Below are 17518 nucleotides of genomic sequence, written 5' to 3'. Positions count from 1 at the left end.
GGGTCCACAGGCCGTCACACAAAAGCCACCACTCCATCCCCTGACCCACGCTCTCTGTCCCTCTCTCTCCCACCCCCCACAAACCCCAACATTTCACATTCCCCTTATTCCACCTTAGTATTTGTTCTCTCTTTAGTACTGGAGGTTGTCAAACATCCTTTATATTTCACTTATGAAGGCCCTGTCTCTCCTACCAGAATGTAACTTCACAGAGGACACATTTTGACCTTGTATTCACTTCAATTTCTGAGCACTTTGCCCCTTGTATCTACAGTCGTCGACAAATATTTGAGCGCCAAGCATATGCCAATTAAAATAACACATTTTACTTTCCTAAAGAGTGAATATCTGGCAAGATTGTCAGTGAGGGGAATATAGCCAATATTTTACAATAACTATAAATGGAGTATAACCTTTAAGAATTATGAATCATTATACACCTGTAACTTACATAATATTGAATAGCAACTATACTTCAATTAAAGAAAAATTTAAAACATGTATTGGCTAGGGTGCTGGGATAAATGCTTACAGAGTCAGAGCAGGAGCACAGACTTGCATGTTGTTTCTAAAGGGCAACTTGTAACGTGTATCCAAAGTCTTACAAATGCCCACACCCTCTGATTCCACTTAAAGGAATGTATCTAAGTAATTTATCTGATCAGCTTAAGTACTAATATACAAAGGCCTTCAGTATAGAGTTGTTTAACCTACTGAAAAACACTGGAAACAATGTGATGTTCAAAAAAGTCTGAGAAACAAATCACAACACATTTAGGCTACAACAGAGTCATTTTAAGTCATTTCTTAAAAAGAATATATAAAATAAATAAATAAAATATATAAATATAAATAAATATATAAAATAAATATATAAAAACTTCAAAAGTCTACCAAAATAGGCACCACACCTTTTAAAATGAAACAGAATTTCAATCAAGTAAGTGCCTACTGACTGTTATGTTTGGGGTTTATTACCCTCTTTTCTTGGTGGTTCAGACATTAAAGAGTCTGCCTACCATGCAAGAGACCCGGCTTCAATTCCTGTGTCGGGAAGATCCCCTGGAGAAGGGAATGGCAACCCACTCCAGTATTCTTGCCTGGAGAGTTCCATGGACAGAGGAGACTCGTGGACTACAGTCCACAGGGTCACAAAGAGTCGAACACAACTGAGTAACCAATACTTACACTTTCTCAGAAATTGTTTTTCCCCATCAAAATGTGTAAGCATATGGGCATGAGAATATGCAAAAAGAAAAACTAGTGAATATCTATAAATTATGAAGTAACACTGGCATTGATTAGATTAAGATGTTCCCCACTCTGCCACTTGCTCCTTCCTTCCCACTTCTAAAGGGCTATGTACTTTTTAAATAGTCTGCTGGGAAGAGGGCATTGGAAATCTGATGTGATATTCAAAGCATTAATACCGGGTTAAATTCATGATACAGTGGGGCAGAGTAAGGTTTACCTTGCTTGGGACAATGCCTGCCATGCTCCTTTCTTGACCTTGACAGACCTGGGCTCTGTCCAAACCCCTTATCTTTGCTGACTGCTTAAACACCAATGCTTCCCTGATAGCTTAGTTGGTTAAGAATTTGCCTGCAATGCAGGAGCCCCAGGTTAGATTCCTGGATCAGGAAGATCCCCTGGAGAAGGGATAGGCTACCCACTCCAGTATTCTTGGGCTTCCCCTGTGGCTCAGCTGGTAAAGAATCCGCCTGCAATTCGGGAGACCTGGGTTCAATCCCTGGGTTGGGAAGATCCCCTGGAGAAGGGGGAGAAGGGAAAGGCTACCCACTCCAGTATTCTGGCTTGGAGAATTCCATGAACTGTATAGTCCATGGGATCGAAAAAAGTCAGACTGAGCGACTTTCACTAAACACCAATGCACTGCACTCTAATTACTTACCTGCCCTCCTCAATTGGTCCACACATTCTGTACTGACTGCCCACGACCTTTACATTCTATACTCTGAACCCTAGCTTCCCATTTATTGATACTTCCTAGTATACCATGGAGAAGGAAATGGCAACCCACTCCAGTGTTCTTGCCTGGAGAATCCCAGGGACGGGGGAGCCTAGTGGGCTTCCGTCTATGGGGTCACACAGAGTCAGACACGACTGAAGCGACGCAGCAACAGCAACTAGTATACCAGCCAAGTATTAAAAAACATTTGAATTCATATGCTTCCTTCTTATTTTTAATTCTGGGATTTCAGGGGCAGAAATTAAAAAGCAGAGAGCATCAACACTAACCCAAGACTCTTATGTAGGTAAAAGTATACCTCCATTATATTAGAGAATTATCTATATTATTACTGCAAGAAAGAAATTCAACAAACTTTGATATTTGTAAAGTTATACCCTTCTAAATCCCTAGAGCTCTTTTTTTTTTTTTTTAAATAGTACTCTAAGGATAGATGTGATGAGGGATGAATTGCCATTGCCGCCTTCTAAGAATGGGCCAAGAATCACATCTTACCCATTCCATGACTCTTCAGGCCCTGGAGTAAGAGTTGCACAGTGCACACTTTCAAACTCTCTGCCAAGGGAACAAGTGAAGTGCAAGTGTGAGTCATTCAGTCTGCCTGACTCTTTGTGACCCCAGGGACTGTAGCCTGCTAGGCTCCTCTGTCCATGGAATTCTCCAGGCAAGCATATGCGAGTGGGTAGCCATTTCCTTCTCCAGGGGATCTTCCCAACCCAGGGATTGAACCTGGGTCTCCTGTATTGCAGGCAGATTCTTTACCATCTAAGCCACAAATGCCTACAAAAATCCAGAATTTCAGAAGCATTCTACATCTATATATTGTAAAATATGACTTCAGTATTCCACATTCTTGAATTAGCTAAGGCAATATTATGCCAGTAGGGTAAAAGAAACTGTCCTCTGTACAATCACGACTATTTCCTTAAGTTCAAAGATATACCATTCAGGTATGACCTAAATCGAATCCTTCACGATTATACAGTGGAAGTGCCAAATAGATTCAAGGGATTAGATCTGATAGACAGAGTGCCTGAAGAACTATGGACGGAGGTTCATGACATTGTACAGGAGGCTGTGATCAAAACCATCCCAAAGAAAAAGAATGCAAAAAGACAAAATGGTTGTCTGAGGAGGCCTTACAAATAGATGAGAAAAGAGGAGAAGTGAAAGGCAAAGAAGATGAGGAAGGATATACCCATCTGAATGCAGAGTTCCAAAGACTAGCAAGAAGAGATAAGAAAGCCTTCCTCAGTGATCAATGCAAAAAAACAGAGGAAAACAACAGAATGGGAAAGACTGGAGATCTCTTCAAGAAAATTAGAGATACCAAGGGAATATTTCATGCAAAGATGGGCACAATAAAGGACAGAAACAGTATGGACCTAACAGAAGCAGAAGATATTAAGAAGAGGTGGCAAGAATACACAGGAGAACTATACAAAAAAGATCTTCATGACCCAGATAACCACGATGGTGTGATCACTCACCTAGAGCCAGACATCCTGGAGAGCAAGGTCAAGTGGGCCTTAGGAAGCATCACTATGAACAAAGCTAGTGGAGGTGATGGAATTCCAGTTAAGCTATTTCAAAGCCTGAAAGATGATACTGTGTAAGTGCTGCACTCACTATAGCAGCAAATTTGGAAAACTCAGCAGTGGCCACAGGACTGGAAAAGATCAGTTTTCATTCCAATCCCAAAGAAAGGCAATGCCAAAGAATGTTCAAACTACCGCACAGTTGTATTCATCTCACATGCTAGCAAAGTAATGCTCAAAATTCTCCAAGCTAGGCTTCAACAGTACCTGAACTGAGAAATATCACAAGGTCAAGCTGGATTTAGAAAAGGCAGCGGAACCAGAGATCAAATTGCCAACATCCACTGGATCATCGAAAAACCAAGAAGAGTTCCAGAAAAACATCTACTTTTGGTTTATTGACTACGCCAAAGTCTTTGACTATGTGAATCGCAACAAACTGTAGAAAATTCTTAAACAGATGGGAATATCAGACTACCTGATCTCCCACCTGAGAAATCTGTGTGCAGGTCAGGAAGCAACAGTTAGAACTGGACATGGAACAACAGACTGGTTCCAAATCGGGAAAGGAGTATGTCAAGGCTGTATATTGTCACCCCAATTATGTAACTTATATGCAGAGTATATCATGTGAAATGCCAGACTGGATGAAGCACAAGCTGGAATCAAGACTGCCAGAAGAAATATCAATAACCTAATATATGCAGAAAACACCACCCTTATGGCAGAAAGCGAAGAAAAGCTAAAAAACCTCTTGATGAAAGTGAAAAAGGAGAGTGAAAAAGTTGGCTTAAAACTCAGCATTCAAAAAAATAAGATCATGGCATCCAGTCCCATCACTTCATGGCAAATAGATGGGGAAACAATGGAAACAGGGACAGACTTTATTTTGGGGGGCTCCAAAATCACTGCAGATGGTGACTGCAGCCATGAAATTAAAAGATGTTTGCTCCTTGTAAGAAAAGCTATGACAAACTTAGCATATTAAAAAGTAGAGACATTACTTTGCCTACAAAGGACTGTCTAGTCAAAGCTATGGTTTTTCCAGTAGTCACGTATGGATGTGAGAATTGGATTATAATGAAAGCTGAGCACTGAAGAATGGATGCTTTTGAACTGTAGTGTTGGAGAAGACTCTTGAGAGTCCCTTGGACTGCAAGGAGATCCAACCAGTCCATCCTAAATGAAATCAGTCCTGCATATTCATTGGAAGGACTGATGCTGATGCTGAAGCTCCAATACTTTGGCCACCTGATGGGAAGAACTGACTCATTTGAAAAGACCCTGATGCTGGGGAAGATTGAAGGCAGGAGGAGAAGGGGATGACAGAGGATGAGATGGTTGGATGGCATCACCAGTTCTATGGACATGAGTTTAAGCAAGCTCCAGGAGTTGGTGATGGACAGGGAAGCCTGGCGTACGGCAGTCCATGGGGTCACAAAGAATTGGACACAACTGACTCAACTAAGAGTAAACTCAAAGGATAAAGTCAAGGAAGTACAGGTGAGTCACAACAAAAACAGCAAGTCTTAAGAGAGCAGTAGTTTGACAGAGAAAAAAGAACATCCCACAAACAAGGTTCTCACGATGACTCCAATTACACAGGAGCATAGTGCTTATGGTGATACTGTCAGTACCTGTTCCTGCAAGTAAGTTCACAAGATGCCTGCTGCTTCAGGTGGAGATTAAACCAAAATAGCTTCCTGAGTCACGGGCCTGAGAACACACGCCCCATAGCCAAGGGTGTAGTAAGTCAAAGGCTTAGAAATGTTGCGTGGCTTTCCAGGTACCACAAAGATGAACGAGGGTCTTCACGTGTTCATCAGCAAATGTACTGCCCTGGTTGTGAGTGATCTCACCGTTACTCACAAGAGAATTCCTAATAAGAGCCGAGGCCACAGTAGGGAGCCTCCTGGCTCACTGAAAACCAAGGTCCACAAGCAGAGCTATACTTTGAACACTGAGGTCACAGAGACTCAGAACGGAACACCCTCTTCAATCTGCTACCCCTTCTAAGCCGACAAAAACAAATCAATCAACAAAATCTGCACAAGCTCCCCTGAAAGAAATCACCTAACCTCACAAAAGTGAGCCAGAAAATCTGAAAGACAAAGCCACCCATTCTCCACAGCTGGGGCTCTGAATCTTCACTCTTAACCCCTCGACCTTTTACTCTCTAAGTGGGTCTGTATATGCACACTCTGCACCTCCGTCTCTGTTTCAGAGACTAACATGCCTGTGCCCTGGAAACACGGGTGCTCCCCTGCCCGGCTGTCACTCACCCTGTCCTTCATCTCTGTACCAGCTCTTTCCCTACAGCTTCTTCACCATCCTTACATTTTTAATGTCTTAACACATACATACACACACACACACACACACACACACACACACACACACACACACACAAACCCTTCGAGGTGCTTTCTCAGTCTTTAACCTCTTCAAGTTCAACATGCCCCCAAACTAACCCATTATTTTCTCTCTCTTTTTTTCTGGCCGTATCACAAAGCACCTTAGATCCCAGCCAGGGATCGAACCTGCAGCCCTGCAATGGAAGCATGGAATCTCAACCCCCGGACCGCCAGGGAAGTCTCCCATCACAAGGCCACTCAGACAAGAAAGTTGGGCAGACACTTGGATCATTCACTGCCAGTGGGGCTTACCAGACCCTCTTTCTGCAAAAACATTTTTATTATTTTCACTCTGCTCTCTACTCCCAAACACCAGGGTGACTCTTACAAGTCTGTGCCTAAACTATTAGGACTGATCTGCCTTGACCTTTCTTGGGGCTCACTCATCACTTACCCCAACACATGGCCTGCTCAAAGCATGGCTGACCCCACCTTTTATGTTCCCCAAACACCCCAGGCCCCTCATGAGGCTACATTTGCACCCCTGGGAATGCCAGCAACCTCCCAGGCCTGGAAACCCCCCAGGGGCACATTCCAAGGCCAGCTCAATGTCACCACCCTTCTCCAGTCTTCCCTCTGGCTAAGTTAGTGGTGTTCCCTTTACTGTGGACACACGGTACCTCATACAAGTTTCCAGGCAAGTCAAGCCAGATAACATTTGAACACCTGTTGTGCAATAGGTACACTGTGCTGAGGACTGGAAAGGATAAAAATAACTAAGACCTGGACTGTATCCTTATGGGTGGCATGGAGATGGAAGAAAATTACTATAGCCCAGCACAATAAATGCAGGTTATCACAGAAAACAGGACAGTTCAGCTGGGGTGTGAAGAAGGAAGAGGTGGTGTTCAAATGATCTTCCGTAACCCCTTCCCACCTCACCCTCCAACTAGGGAGTTCATTAATAGGGTGCATAAGTCATGTTTATATTCTCCGAATCTAGCAGACCACCCAGCACAGAGCAGGCATGCCAAACATTTCTTGAATGGACAAATAAGACAGACTGCACGGTGTGTGAGTCACTGCCTGAAGCAATCATCCCCAGAATTACTTGCCAAGTGAGAATGGTGTGAAATGATCAAGAATTCACAGCGATGATGTGAATAAAGAAGAAGAGAGAAGACACTGTCTCTGAGGTGTCTGCAAGGCCCTCCTTGGTTGGCCTCATCCCCAGTCCCTCATACTCACACTCACTCACACACACACACACACACACACACACACACACACACCCCTAGGACAGCTGCCTGGTTCTCAGACCCTACCCCCACTGCCTTGATCTTCTCACTTGTGTTCCCTCCACCTGATAACCAGATATTTCCCTCTCCTCCCCCAGGTGTCTGCTCAAATATGTCACCTTATTTAAAGACCTAACTTCCTAGCCTGCCCTATTTCCCTCCTTAGCCATTATCATTTTACACACACAATATTTTAACCACTACTTGGTTTTCTGACTAGAATTTAAGCTCCACAAAGGCAAAAATTTGCCTGTTCCATGTACCTGTTCATGCCCGGTGCTTAGAGGAGTTCCCAGGCACTCAGAGGCTTATTGAATGACTGCGCGTGCCCAAGGGGCAGGGGCACAGAGCTGGGGACTCCCAGGCCTGTTTCCTGTCTCCACCAATTATTAGCCATGTCAATTCGGGCAGACTGCTTAAACTTTCCAAATCTCAAAATCCTTATTTGCAGGATGGGAATAATCATGGTATGTATACATCATGAGTTGTGAAAATTAAATTACACATTTAGAAATTATAATCTAAATTATACATTTAGAAAGCTTAGAACAGTTAGCACTCAAAACACCTTACTACTATTATTATTATTTTTTATGGAGAACAACTACTATTATTATTTTTTTATGGAGAAAAACCTTGAGATACATTCTTTAAAATGTGAGTGAGTAAGTGGTTTAATTACATACAAATAAACAACATCTCTATAAGCAACATATTCAAGTTTGCTTTTAGACTGGTTATTAGATGATCTTTTCTGGCTTTCAGTACTTCTGCAAGCGTGACTACATTTCTCATAATTCTGATTGCTATCTCTTCTCAAACTCTTGCCTTGAAAAGGCTGAAACGGTACAGAAGTAAGCTGAGACAATTTTAAAAAACACTCTAGCACTAAATCAACAAGAAGCCAGTTTACAAAAACACCTGAGTGGGAAAGAAGGGAAACCTCGAAGGGTAGGCAAGTCATTACAGGTTTGGGATGTACTCCTGGTCTGAGAGGAATTTATTTTACTAACCCACATTAGATGAATGAACACAAAGGTTTACCCTTTTGAAATGGTCTTTAGTTTTCTTCTGGAGAAAGAGAACCATTTCCTTCATGAGGCCTTGCTTCAGACTCTGGTATGATCAGACGGGTCCCTGAACATCCTTCTTTTCCTCCAAATCCTAAAGCACCTAAGGGCCCTCTGCATACTGCTTACATATCCCTTTGAGCTGCTCTGCGGTTGCTGTAGGAACACGCTCTCACCCTTGCCAGGTAGTTAGTTAAAAGGTGCTCCACGGCAGGGGCATACTCTGCTTTATTTCTGTAATCCTGCCTACCTCAGGCTGGCCCCTGGCAGGGCAATTACAAGTGGCTATGAAGGAACACACACAATTATAATCTAAAACCTGGCAAGAACTGGTATTACCTCTGAAAGAGGGTAGCAGGCAGTTTCTGAAGGCACTCGATCTCGAGGTATTTCCTAAGCAGTTGTTTTATTCAACAGCATTAATCTGCAATGCCCACATAAAACCATTTACATCACAGTAAATTGATACAGATTGTGAAGACAAGAGACATACCACAGTTTCTAATGTATTCAGCTGAGCCTAAGAACTTTTCCAAAACTCATGGTTAATTTGAAAGTGTTTCTTTCATGAAGAAACATGATAACATGAAGGTGAAGAGCATGGACTCTGAGCCCTGTTACTGGTCAGAATCTGTAACCTCTGTGACTTTCTAGCTGCACAACCTGGAAAATGATTCAACCTCAGTGTGACGGTTTCCTCTTCTGTAAAATGCAGATAAGCCTCACAGACCTATTGTGAGGAGTAAAGGAATTTATAGGTGAGATGATAAAGACAAAGCCTGGAACCTGGTAAGCATGTTAACAAGTGTGAGCTGCTACTATTGGCATTATGATTATTATTAGAAATATTTTTCCTTGCTTATGTCATCTTATTTGAGGGGTTAAAACACATACATACTCCAAAGAAGCAAAGATGACTTGCATATGGTTTGTTATAATCACTAATCTGGTTTCATATAAATTTCCAGATTTAAGTTACTTTTTTATTTCTAGTTTTAATGAGATGTGATTGACATACATCACCGTATAAGTTTAAGGTGTGCAGCGTAATAGTCTGACTTACATGTATTGTGATTACCACAACACCCATCATCTCATATAGATACAATTAAAAAACTTTTTTCCTTGTTAGGAGACTTACTCTCAGGATTTATTCTCTTAGCAACTTTCCTATATATTAATATATAGCAGAGTTAACTACAGTTCTCATGCTGTACATTACAATTCCCAAGTTTTGACAAGTGAAATGGAAAAGTTCCATTGGGTTTAATCCCAAGTCTTCCTCATACTCATTTTATAGCTCCAAGAAAATGGCTATTTCACAGCTCCAGGTCTGGTTTTCTACTTGGTTCTCTGAAAGGATTTATTGAAAACCCCAAGTGGGCTGGAACATTCCTGCTGGTTACCTTTCAGGAGAGCAACTTTGTATGAGCACAGAGGATGTCCATTTGGTTTCAATTTTCAAAGACACAAACACTTCATTGTACGGCAAATGGCAACATGCTCTCAAAGATCCAAAGACACGTTGTTTTGGCTGCTTGATTTTCTGTTCTAATTCTGTGATGATTAAGTTTCCCATTTTCCACGACAAACACCTCTCAATTTACTGTCAGCGTGCAAACAAGTTATAGTTGCTATTAATTTTATTAAAAGATAAACACATTTTAAACATAGCATCACCAAGTTAATCTTCCAACTGTTCAACTCAAATGCAAACCCACAAAATTTCTGGCTACAGTCATTTTTTTGCGTTTATATATGGAAAATTACCAAGTGAGAGATTCCGTTTTTGCCTAATTGAGTTTTTAACTTGGATTGAAAACTATGAATGCATAACTTAGTTATTAAGCTTATGTACACAGGTTAATAAAAGCTCAAGAAATGTCCTGTCTTTTCATGAAGACTAGGCAGACCTACTTTTCTCTCTTTAAGGCATGGTATTCTGTAGCATACAGTAAAGGGACTTCAAAAATATGTCACTCCTTGGTGGGATCACCTATATAAAAGAATCTCATCTTTTACAATATATTCTGGGTACTGGCCTAATTTGTAGAAATGTGTGTGTTTCAGGTTTTCTGGGATTTGAGCACCACATGCTAGAATTACACTACGAGCAGCCACTACTCAGAAAATTAGGTGAGCTCCACACTGTCCCTAGAAAGATGAGGACTGCAAAAGCCTGACAGTCTCAAACCCTGTCACTTCACAGAAGCTGGGGGAAGGCACATGACTAGCTCAGGCAGCTCCCTGGGGCCACGGCCCTGCCATAAGGCAGCACTCCTCACAACAGGCCCCGCTGCCAGCGGCTATGGCCCTCCTGGACGCCAGGCCACAGGGGCCCCTGATGCCTGAACGGGAAAGGGGCTTCCCATCTGCAAATCCGTGAGCCTTGGACGGCAGCAGCAGTGAGGACCAAAGCTTCAATCTCACTTCTGCCCCACTCTCCAGACTGTGGCAACATCCCGAATAAGATTTATTGCTTCTCCCAACGTCTTGAGCGCCTCTTACTGTTGTTCTCCCAGAGTTCCTCTGGGGGTAGAAATGGAAATGCATGCAAAGCCCCCTTCCTCCTCCTCCTCCTGGGTTTGCCCCTCACGACAACCCTCAAGATTTGGATGCACAAGCCCTGATTTATTGGGGCCTGGACCTAAATAAATCACCCTTACAACCTGTCTGTGTGTTATATAAGCTTCTCACGTAACAGCTTCATAATAGGAAGCTCGACAGCTTCATAATAGGATTGGAAAATAAAACCTCAAAATCCTAAGGTGTAGACAGGTAAAGAGAACCCTGGGGATTTCACTGGTTTCATTAAGTTTCTGCAGAATGTTCTCACATCTGAGGACACAGAAACTTTGGGGCATCTTCTCCCTTAGACCATTCAACAGCAGCCACTATTTTTATAAGGGAACTCACTTCTAAATCTATCTGACATGCCTTTCATTTGCTCAGTGCTATACCTGCTAAAATGAGGGGTGACCCCTGCAGAGTGCTCTCAGTCAACTGGAATGGCCTGCAGGCTTTTTGTCTTTGTCTCTTTGAAAGGGGCTGCCTTCCCCATTTCCTGTTCTGATTTTGTAACACAGAGAAATGCTAACCTCAGCCAAACTTAGGAAGACATTTAAGAGCTGCTCTGGAAGCTCTCAAATTTTATAAATCTGCCTTCACTACTTCTAATATGCAAACCAATATAAACAACCTTTGTATTAGAAAAATGTAACTCTGTAGTCACCTTCATATCCCTGAAGATTTTTAACATATTTATTTGATTGCGGCAGGTCTCAGTTGTGGCGTGTGGGACCTAGTTCCCTGACCAGGGATCAAACCCCGGTCCCCTGCATTGGGAGCGTGGAGTCTTAGCCCCTGGACCACCAGGGACATTCCTCCTAGAAGATTTTATAAAACACCTTTCAGTAAAATTCAAGAAAAACACTAGTCTCTGCATTTTTTGATGAGGGCACATGATGAAAGGAGTGTATCACACAAGTATTATTAAGCACTTCACTGTTTGTAAAGTGAAACGATTCCTGTATGACCAGGGCCTGCTTGTATATGGAGACACGCCTGCTTCTGGAGAGCTTTTATGCCAGCTTATACACATCTCTCTCCCCAACCAGCCTCCAGCGCTGCTCAAGGATCACAGCTGTGTCTTGGACTTCTTTTTCCACCTTTCCTGTGCAAGACGCTGGACCACAAAAGACGAAACGCTTTAGTGACACAATGCACCAGAGTTCTAGAACCAAAACCCATCTCTCTGAGACAGGTTCCTGATGGGACCGATTTAAATCTGAATCATTTATGAGCTGCTCTAAAGCACAGCTGAATTATTTGACTCTTACCAGAACTGGACACACGCCTGATCCTCTGAGGAGACACGGCCCGATCGCAGGTGAGATTTCTGCTGTCGCTATTCCGCCTCAAACAGGAAACAGAAGGCCCCACTCTGGCTTTTGGGCCAGGTGTTTTCCTCAGAATGGAGGGGCTGGGCGTAGCTGGTTTCGTAGCTGGTTTCCCACCTGAGATGCCTGCAGGTTTGGAAGTAGAATCCTGTGGAGAAAAGAGGGAAGACGTCAGGCCAGGTCACGCCTCCCACTCCCACACCACCACTTCCCGATAGTGGTAGGTATGGGAAAGAAACAATCTCTGTCTAAACAGATAGGCCCAATGGATATTTTTCATTTTTACTATGAAGACATTTCCGCTCTTGATAGTTTACTCTTTGATTCACCATGATCTGCCTTGGGTCCCATCAGGGAAACTGTGCCCAAGGTGACTGGTGCCACAAGTTAAATTCATAGCTTTCAGTCCTTTTCCTAGATTTCCTCTCCACGGTCTCCAGCCCCCATGATGCCATCTTCCATTGGTTTCTCCCACAGAGCTCTTTCCTGGATCCTCTTCTATCCGTCTGGCTATTCCTTCTCTGGGTTCTGTTCTTCTCTGCCTTTAAATGCTGGTCATCGCAAGTGTCCTAAACTTGGCCCTGGAAACTTTCTCACCATATACTCTCCCCAGATGACCTTGTCCACTCTTTCAACCACCACCAAGCCCTCACGTCCGAGTCGGCACTCTCTCCCGAGTTCCCCACATACTTCATTTCTTTCTTCATCTGCCTCACTTAGCATACTTCAGGTGCCTTGATCCAATAATGTTGACAATAATCATATTATTGTTGTTTTTACTAATCAACATACAGCCCTTTTAAAATGAAAAGTAAGTTCAAAATGTACGTATCAATTCATGATCCTAACAACCCTTCAGGGATGCTTTCACCATACTCCATTTCACAGCCGAAGGACATGAAGCAGTTTCTAAAAATCAGGTGAATTTTACCCACCCATCTCAAAACTTAGCTTTTCTCATATTCACCACCACGTGCCCAGACACCCAACCTACACAGTGAAAGCTATCTCTACAAGTCTCCTTTCTTAACTTCTGTATGTTTCTGTATCACCGTTCCAACCACATACACAGAACACAGCAGACAGAGGCATAACCCAACCATCTTCAATTAAGTCAGACATTAAATTTACAAAAATGTAGAACAGTGCCAGTCTCCTCATTAAGTATTTTTGTTTTGGAAAATGCGGTTAGTTTTTTAAATGTTACATTAAAACACAATGGATTTAACTTTATTTCAAATGAATATATATTCTGGAAATGTCTTAGTTTTAATGTTAAATGCCATAAATGCTGACAGTCCAAACTGGGCCAGGAGGCTTCCCTCAGTCTCCTAGATAAAGTCAGCTCTTCTATAAAAGGCCTCTGGGGTGTGGCAGTCCTGCCCTCCCCTTCACTGGTTCCTTACTGCCTGTGGTTCTGCACTCCCAGCTCCAGACATCCTCACTACCCTGTGACCCCTGCGTGACAATGCGCCTTCATATTGGCACATGTTATTCCTTCCACCCAGGATACCCTTCCAACTCATCCTCGATCTTTAAGCTTCAGCTGGTGATCCATGCGCTCTCCCCCCTAGATGCCTTCCTTCCTGGATCTCTCTCCCCATCACCACCACCAGCACAGCAGCCATACACACCCCCAATTGACAGCCTGACAGCCCATCTTTCTTTACATTCTAATGCCCGCTGCACTAGACTCTAGGCTTGGCCAGGGGCTGGGTCTTTCCATCTCTATATCCCAACAATCACCACCATATACAGCACACGGTGTGTGTTGGCCGCTCAGTTGTGTCCAGCCCTTTGCAACTCCATGGACTGTAGCCCATCAGGCTCCTCTGCCCATGGGATTTTCCCAGCAAGAATACTGCAGTGGGTTGCCATTCCCTTCTCCCAGGGATCTTCCCAACCCAGGTATGAAACCATGTCTTCTGCACTGGCAGGCAGATTCTTTTACCACTGAGCCACTTGGGAAGCCCCCCAAAGCACACAGTGGACACCCAATAAATGTACACACAGGAAGTGAGAGCCTGAGGTTTACTCCAAGAACAAATTTCAACACTGTAAGCCATGATTTATATTCTTCCATTACATAAAGAAAAATTGAGCCTCACAGAGGCTGAAACTTGCCTGATGCCTCTTTGCCAATGAATGGATGGAGCTACCATGTGAAACCATGTCGATCTCCAAAATCGGTGCTATGAACCTCTGCGCTGCCTTTCCCCCAGCAGGACCCTTGCTTAGTAAGTCAGAAGTAGGTAATTTCCCACAGAATGATATAAAGTCCATGCTGATGACATCCACTACGTGAATTAAAAACTAACTTACATAGGGCAATACTCTAAGAGAACACTGGAAAGCAATGTAAAATTGGCCAAGAAAAGCAAGCAAAGGATAAAAAATCTTCTCCCACCATTGTGAAACTGGCTAAGGTAATCTCCCCAGAGAACAACATTTAAAAAGTAACCCAAACTTCTAACCAACTTACAAAGTAAATCTTTAACAAATCAGATTTGCTCTGCCTTTTAGAGTCAACATTCCTTGAAATTCTGAAAGCCCAGTGTGTGGAGCAGAAAGGGCTAGGATTCAGATCAGGAGACCTGAGTTTGAATCTCAGCTTTTACAACTTACCGGCTGTCTCTGTGTTTTAAGTGACCTCTATGAATCCTTAAACTGTAGCAAGAACTTGCCTGTTGTTACTGGAAAGAGTAAATGATAATGTATAAAGCACCTGAACATTCTGGAAAATTAAATGGCATAATATACGTAAGAGCCTAGAGCAGAGGGTTTCGCACAGTCACTGAAGAAATATGTGTTTCCTTGCTTTTAGATAATTCCCCATTCCTTTCATCAAACACACTATCACCAATACAAAAGCTCTGTAATGCATAGCTACACTCAAATGCATCAAATTAAAATCAAGTTCCTTCTGACATAGAACTTTTATGAAGTTTCAGATAAGCCCTGACTAGCTTCCCTTGCTATGGAGAAGGAAATGGCAACCCACTCCAGTGTTCTTGCCTGGAGAATCCCAGGGACGGGGGAGCCTGGTGGGCTGCCATCTCTGCGGTCGCACAGAGTCGGACACGACTGAAGCAACTTAGCAGTGGCAGCAGCAGCAGCCTCCCTTGTGGCTGAGATAGTAAAGAACACGTCTGCAATGCAAGAGTCCAGGGACCGATCCCTGGGTCGGGAAGATCTCCTGGAGAAGGGAATGACAATCCACTCCAGTATTCTTGCCTGGAGAATCCCATGGACAGAGGAGCCTGGTGGGCTACAGTCCTTGGGGTCACAGAGTCAGACATGACTGAGAGAATGACACTCACTCAACTCAAACAGCTGTGAAGCTGTAGGCAACCTAAGGATTCCGTAAACTCAAGGACTAATTCTGCTCAGGACCAACAGAGCACAGAGAAAATGCATATCCCTCCAGCACTGTCTCAGCATGGACCCAGGGCAGATCCAGAATCTTTAGGTACTGCCGAAGTGACCAAGAAACACAGGGGTCTGCCTACAACATGAGGCAAAGGCTGATTCATTCAGCTCTCTATAGTAAGTACAAAGCCTGTGGCCAGTGGCCGTTTGGCCAGATCCTGCCCTGTGACACACAGAAATGTGTAAGCAGTGAATAGGGATATTGGAGAGAACTGCGCATAAAACATTACCATGGGGGGAGAAATGAGTTTGTAGTATTTGTCAGTAAGTAAACATGTCAGTGCTAAAAATATGGAAATTCTACTGCAAAATTTCTAAGATGAAAAGTGCTTCTTCTCCAAGATACACTGGGATCCAGATGATTCTATCACCTTATTTCTATACGACATCATCACGCTGAAAAATAGGATTTCCTTCTGCCCGTGGGAAACAAAATGCTGACTTACATGATGCACGGATCAGAAAAGCTTTTCATTTCAAAATTACACCACCAATTTATAGTCAAAGCAAATGTTATTTAAAGAAACTTTATGCTAGGATTTGGGAGGCAGTTGGTGATCAATGCACAATTAAAAAGTCTCCCATAAATCAAGGAGGAATAATTCTATTGTTTTCATGTATATGTATCTAGAAATAGCAAACTAAGACTTTTTCTTAGCATTACAACAGTGTATTATTTAATTTAGCAAAGTATCAAATTAAAAATTGGATACAATGAGTTTCCTAAGTTTGACTTCAAAAGAAGTTAAAAAAATAAACACCTGGGTTTTGGAATAATGGACAATCTCAGTAGTTCAGGGATCACTGTGGTGTGCCATTCTTTCTAAAAAGATTTATTACAAAAGCTAAAGCATCTCTAAGCTGACCTAGCTCAAGACTATCTCTAGCAGAACCTAAGAATTCCTGATGTACCATGAAAAGTGAAATTGTTAGTTGCTTAGTCATGTCCGGTTCTTTGTGACCCCATGGACTGCAGCACACCAGGCTTCTCTGTCCATGGGATTCTCCAGGCAAGAATGCTGGAGTGGGTTGCTATGCCCTCCTCCAGGGCATCTTCCCAACCCAGGGATCAAACCCATGGTCTCCTGTGTTGGCATGCGGATTCTTTCCATCTGAGCCAGTAGGGAAGCCCTGAAAACACTTACAACAGCCTTTCAACACTTCAAGCCATACATGTATCATTCCTTCAGACGGGAGTCCTTCACACAGATGACTCACAGCTGCCTTCCTTCCCTGGCACCCGGCACCCACGTCCACTCTTGACCCACAAGACAGAAGCCCAAGAAAAGCCCTACGTGGGCTGAAAACGCATGCCAGTGCCCACTGCCAAAAACAGGACCAAGGACAAACACACAGAGTCCAAGACTAGCCTCTGAAATGCTTCTACAACTCCGAAAGCCAGTTTCTTCATGCTCTGGGCAAAAATTACATACATGTTTAATGTCTACGGCTGAATCCCTTTGCTGTCCACCTGAAACTATCACAATATTGTTAACCACCTATACTCAAATATAAAATTAAAAGTTTAAAATAAATACACATGCTTAATGAAAAATAATCTTTGAACTGCATATGGATTCCTGTTTAAATCGAACACCCAAGTATCTGCCAAGTGCTGTAAAAACATATTGCCTTTTCACCATACGAAATACAGTGGGTTTTCCTTTAGTATCAGGGACCAATGTGTTAGGACAGCAAGAGATCTCAGACAGCTACTAGCCCAATCCTTTCATCCCTGTGTCTCAAAATACTACTTGGCCGAAGTCACATTAGCTGATCAGAGGCAGCATCCCGAATCCTCCTGTTCACCAGAGGGGGCTCCACTGCCCAGAGTGCTTCCTCAGAGCAGCCCAGGAGCTATTTTCATATTAACTCTGTTTACCAGCACTGCTGAGACATTGTTCAACTGTGGTCTGATACAGTTCAAAGTTCATAAAAAA

The 17518-nt window shown here is 43.0% G+C and overlaps 1 protein-coding gene across 6 annotated transcripts in view; it reads right to left on the bottom strand.

The window, feature by feature from the left end:
- The window catches only part of MTUS1 (microtubule associated scaffold protein 1), a 187219-nt gene that overhangs the window by 104122 nt on the left and 65579 nt on the right, over positions 1-17518 (bottom strand). For all 6 annotated transcript variants that reach the window (XM_070781593.1, XM_070781596.1, XM_070781595.1 and 3 more), the window contains exon 3: positions 12090-12297. In XM_070781593.1, the coding sequence (XP_070637694.1) occupies positions 12090-12297 (208 nt within the window). The remainder of the gene's footprint in view (positions 1-12089; positions 12298-17518) is intronic.

This window comes from Bos indicus, chromosome 27 (genome assembly GCF_029378745.1).
Source record: "Bos indicus isolate NIAB-ARS_2022 breed Sahiwal x Tharparkar chromosome 27, NIAB-ARS_B.indTharparkar_mat_pri_1.0, whole genome shotgun sequence".
NCBI lineage: Eukaryota > Metazoa > Chordata > Mammalia > Artiodactyla > Bovidae > Bos > Bos indicus.
The sequence above is the reverse complement of the archived record's forward strand: the minus strand, read 5'-3'. Positions and strand labels throughout refer to the sequence as shown.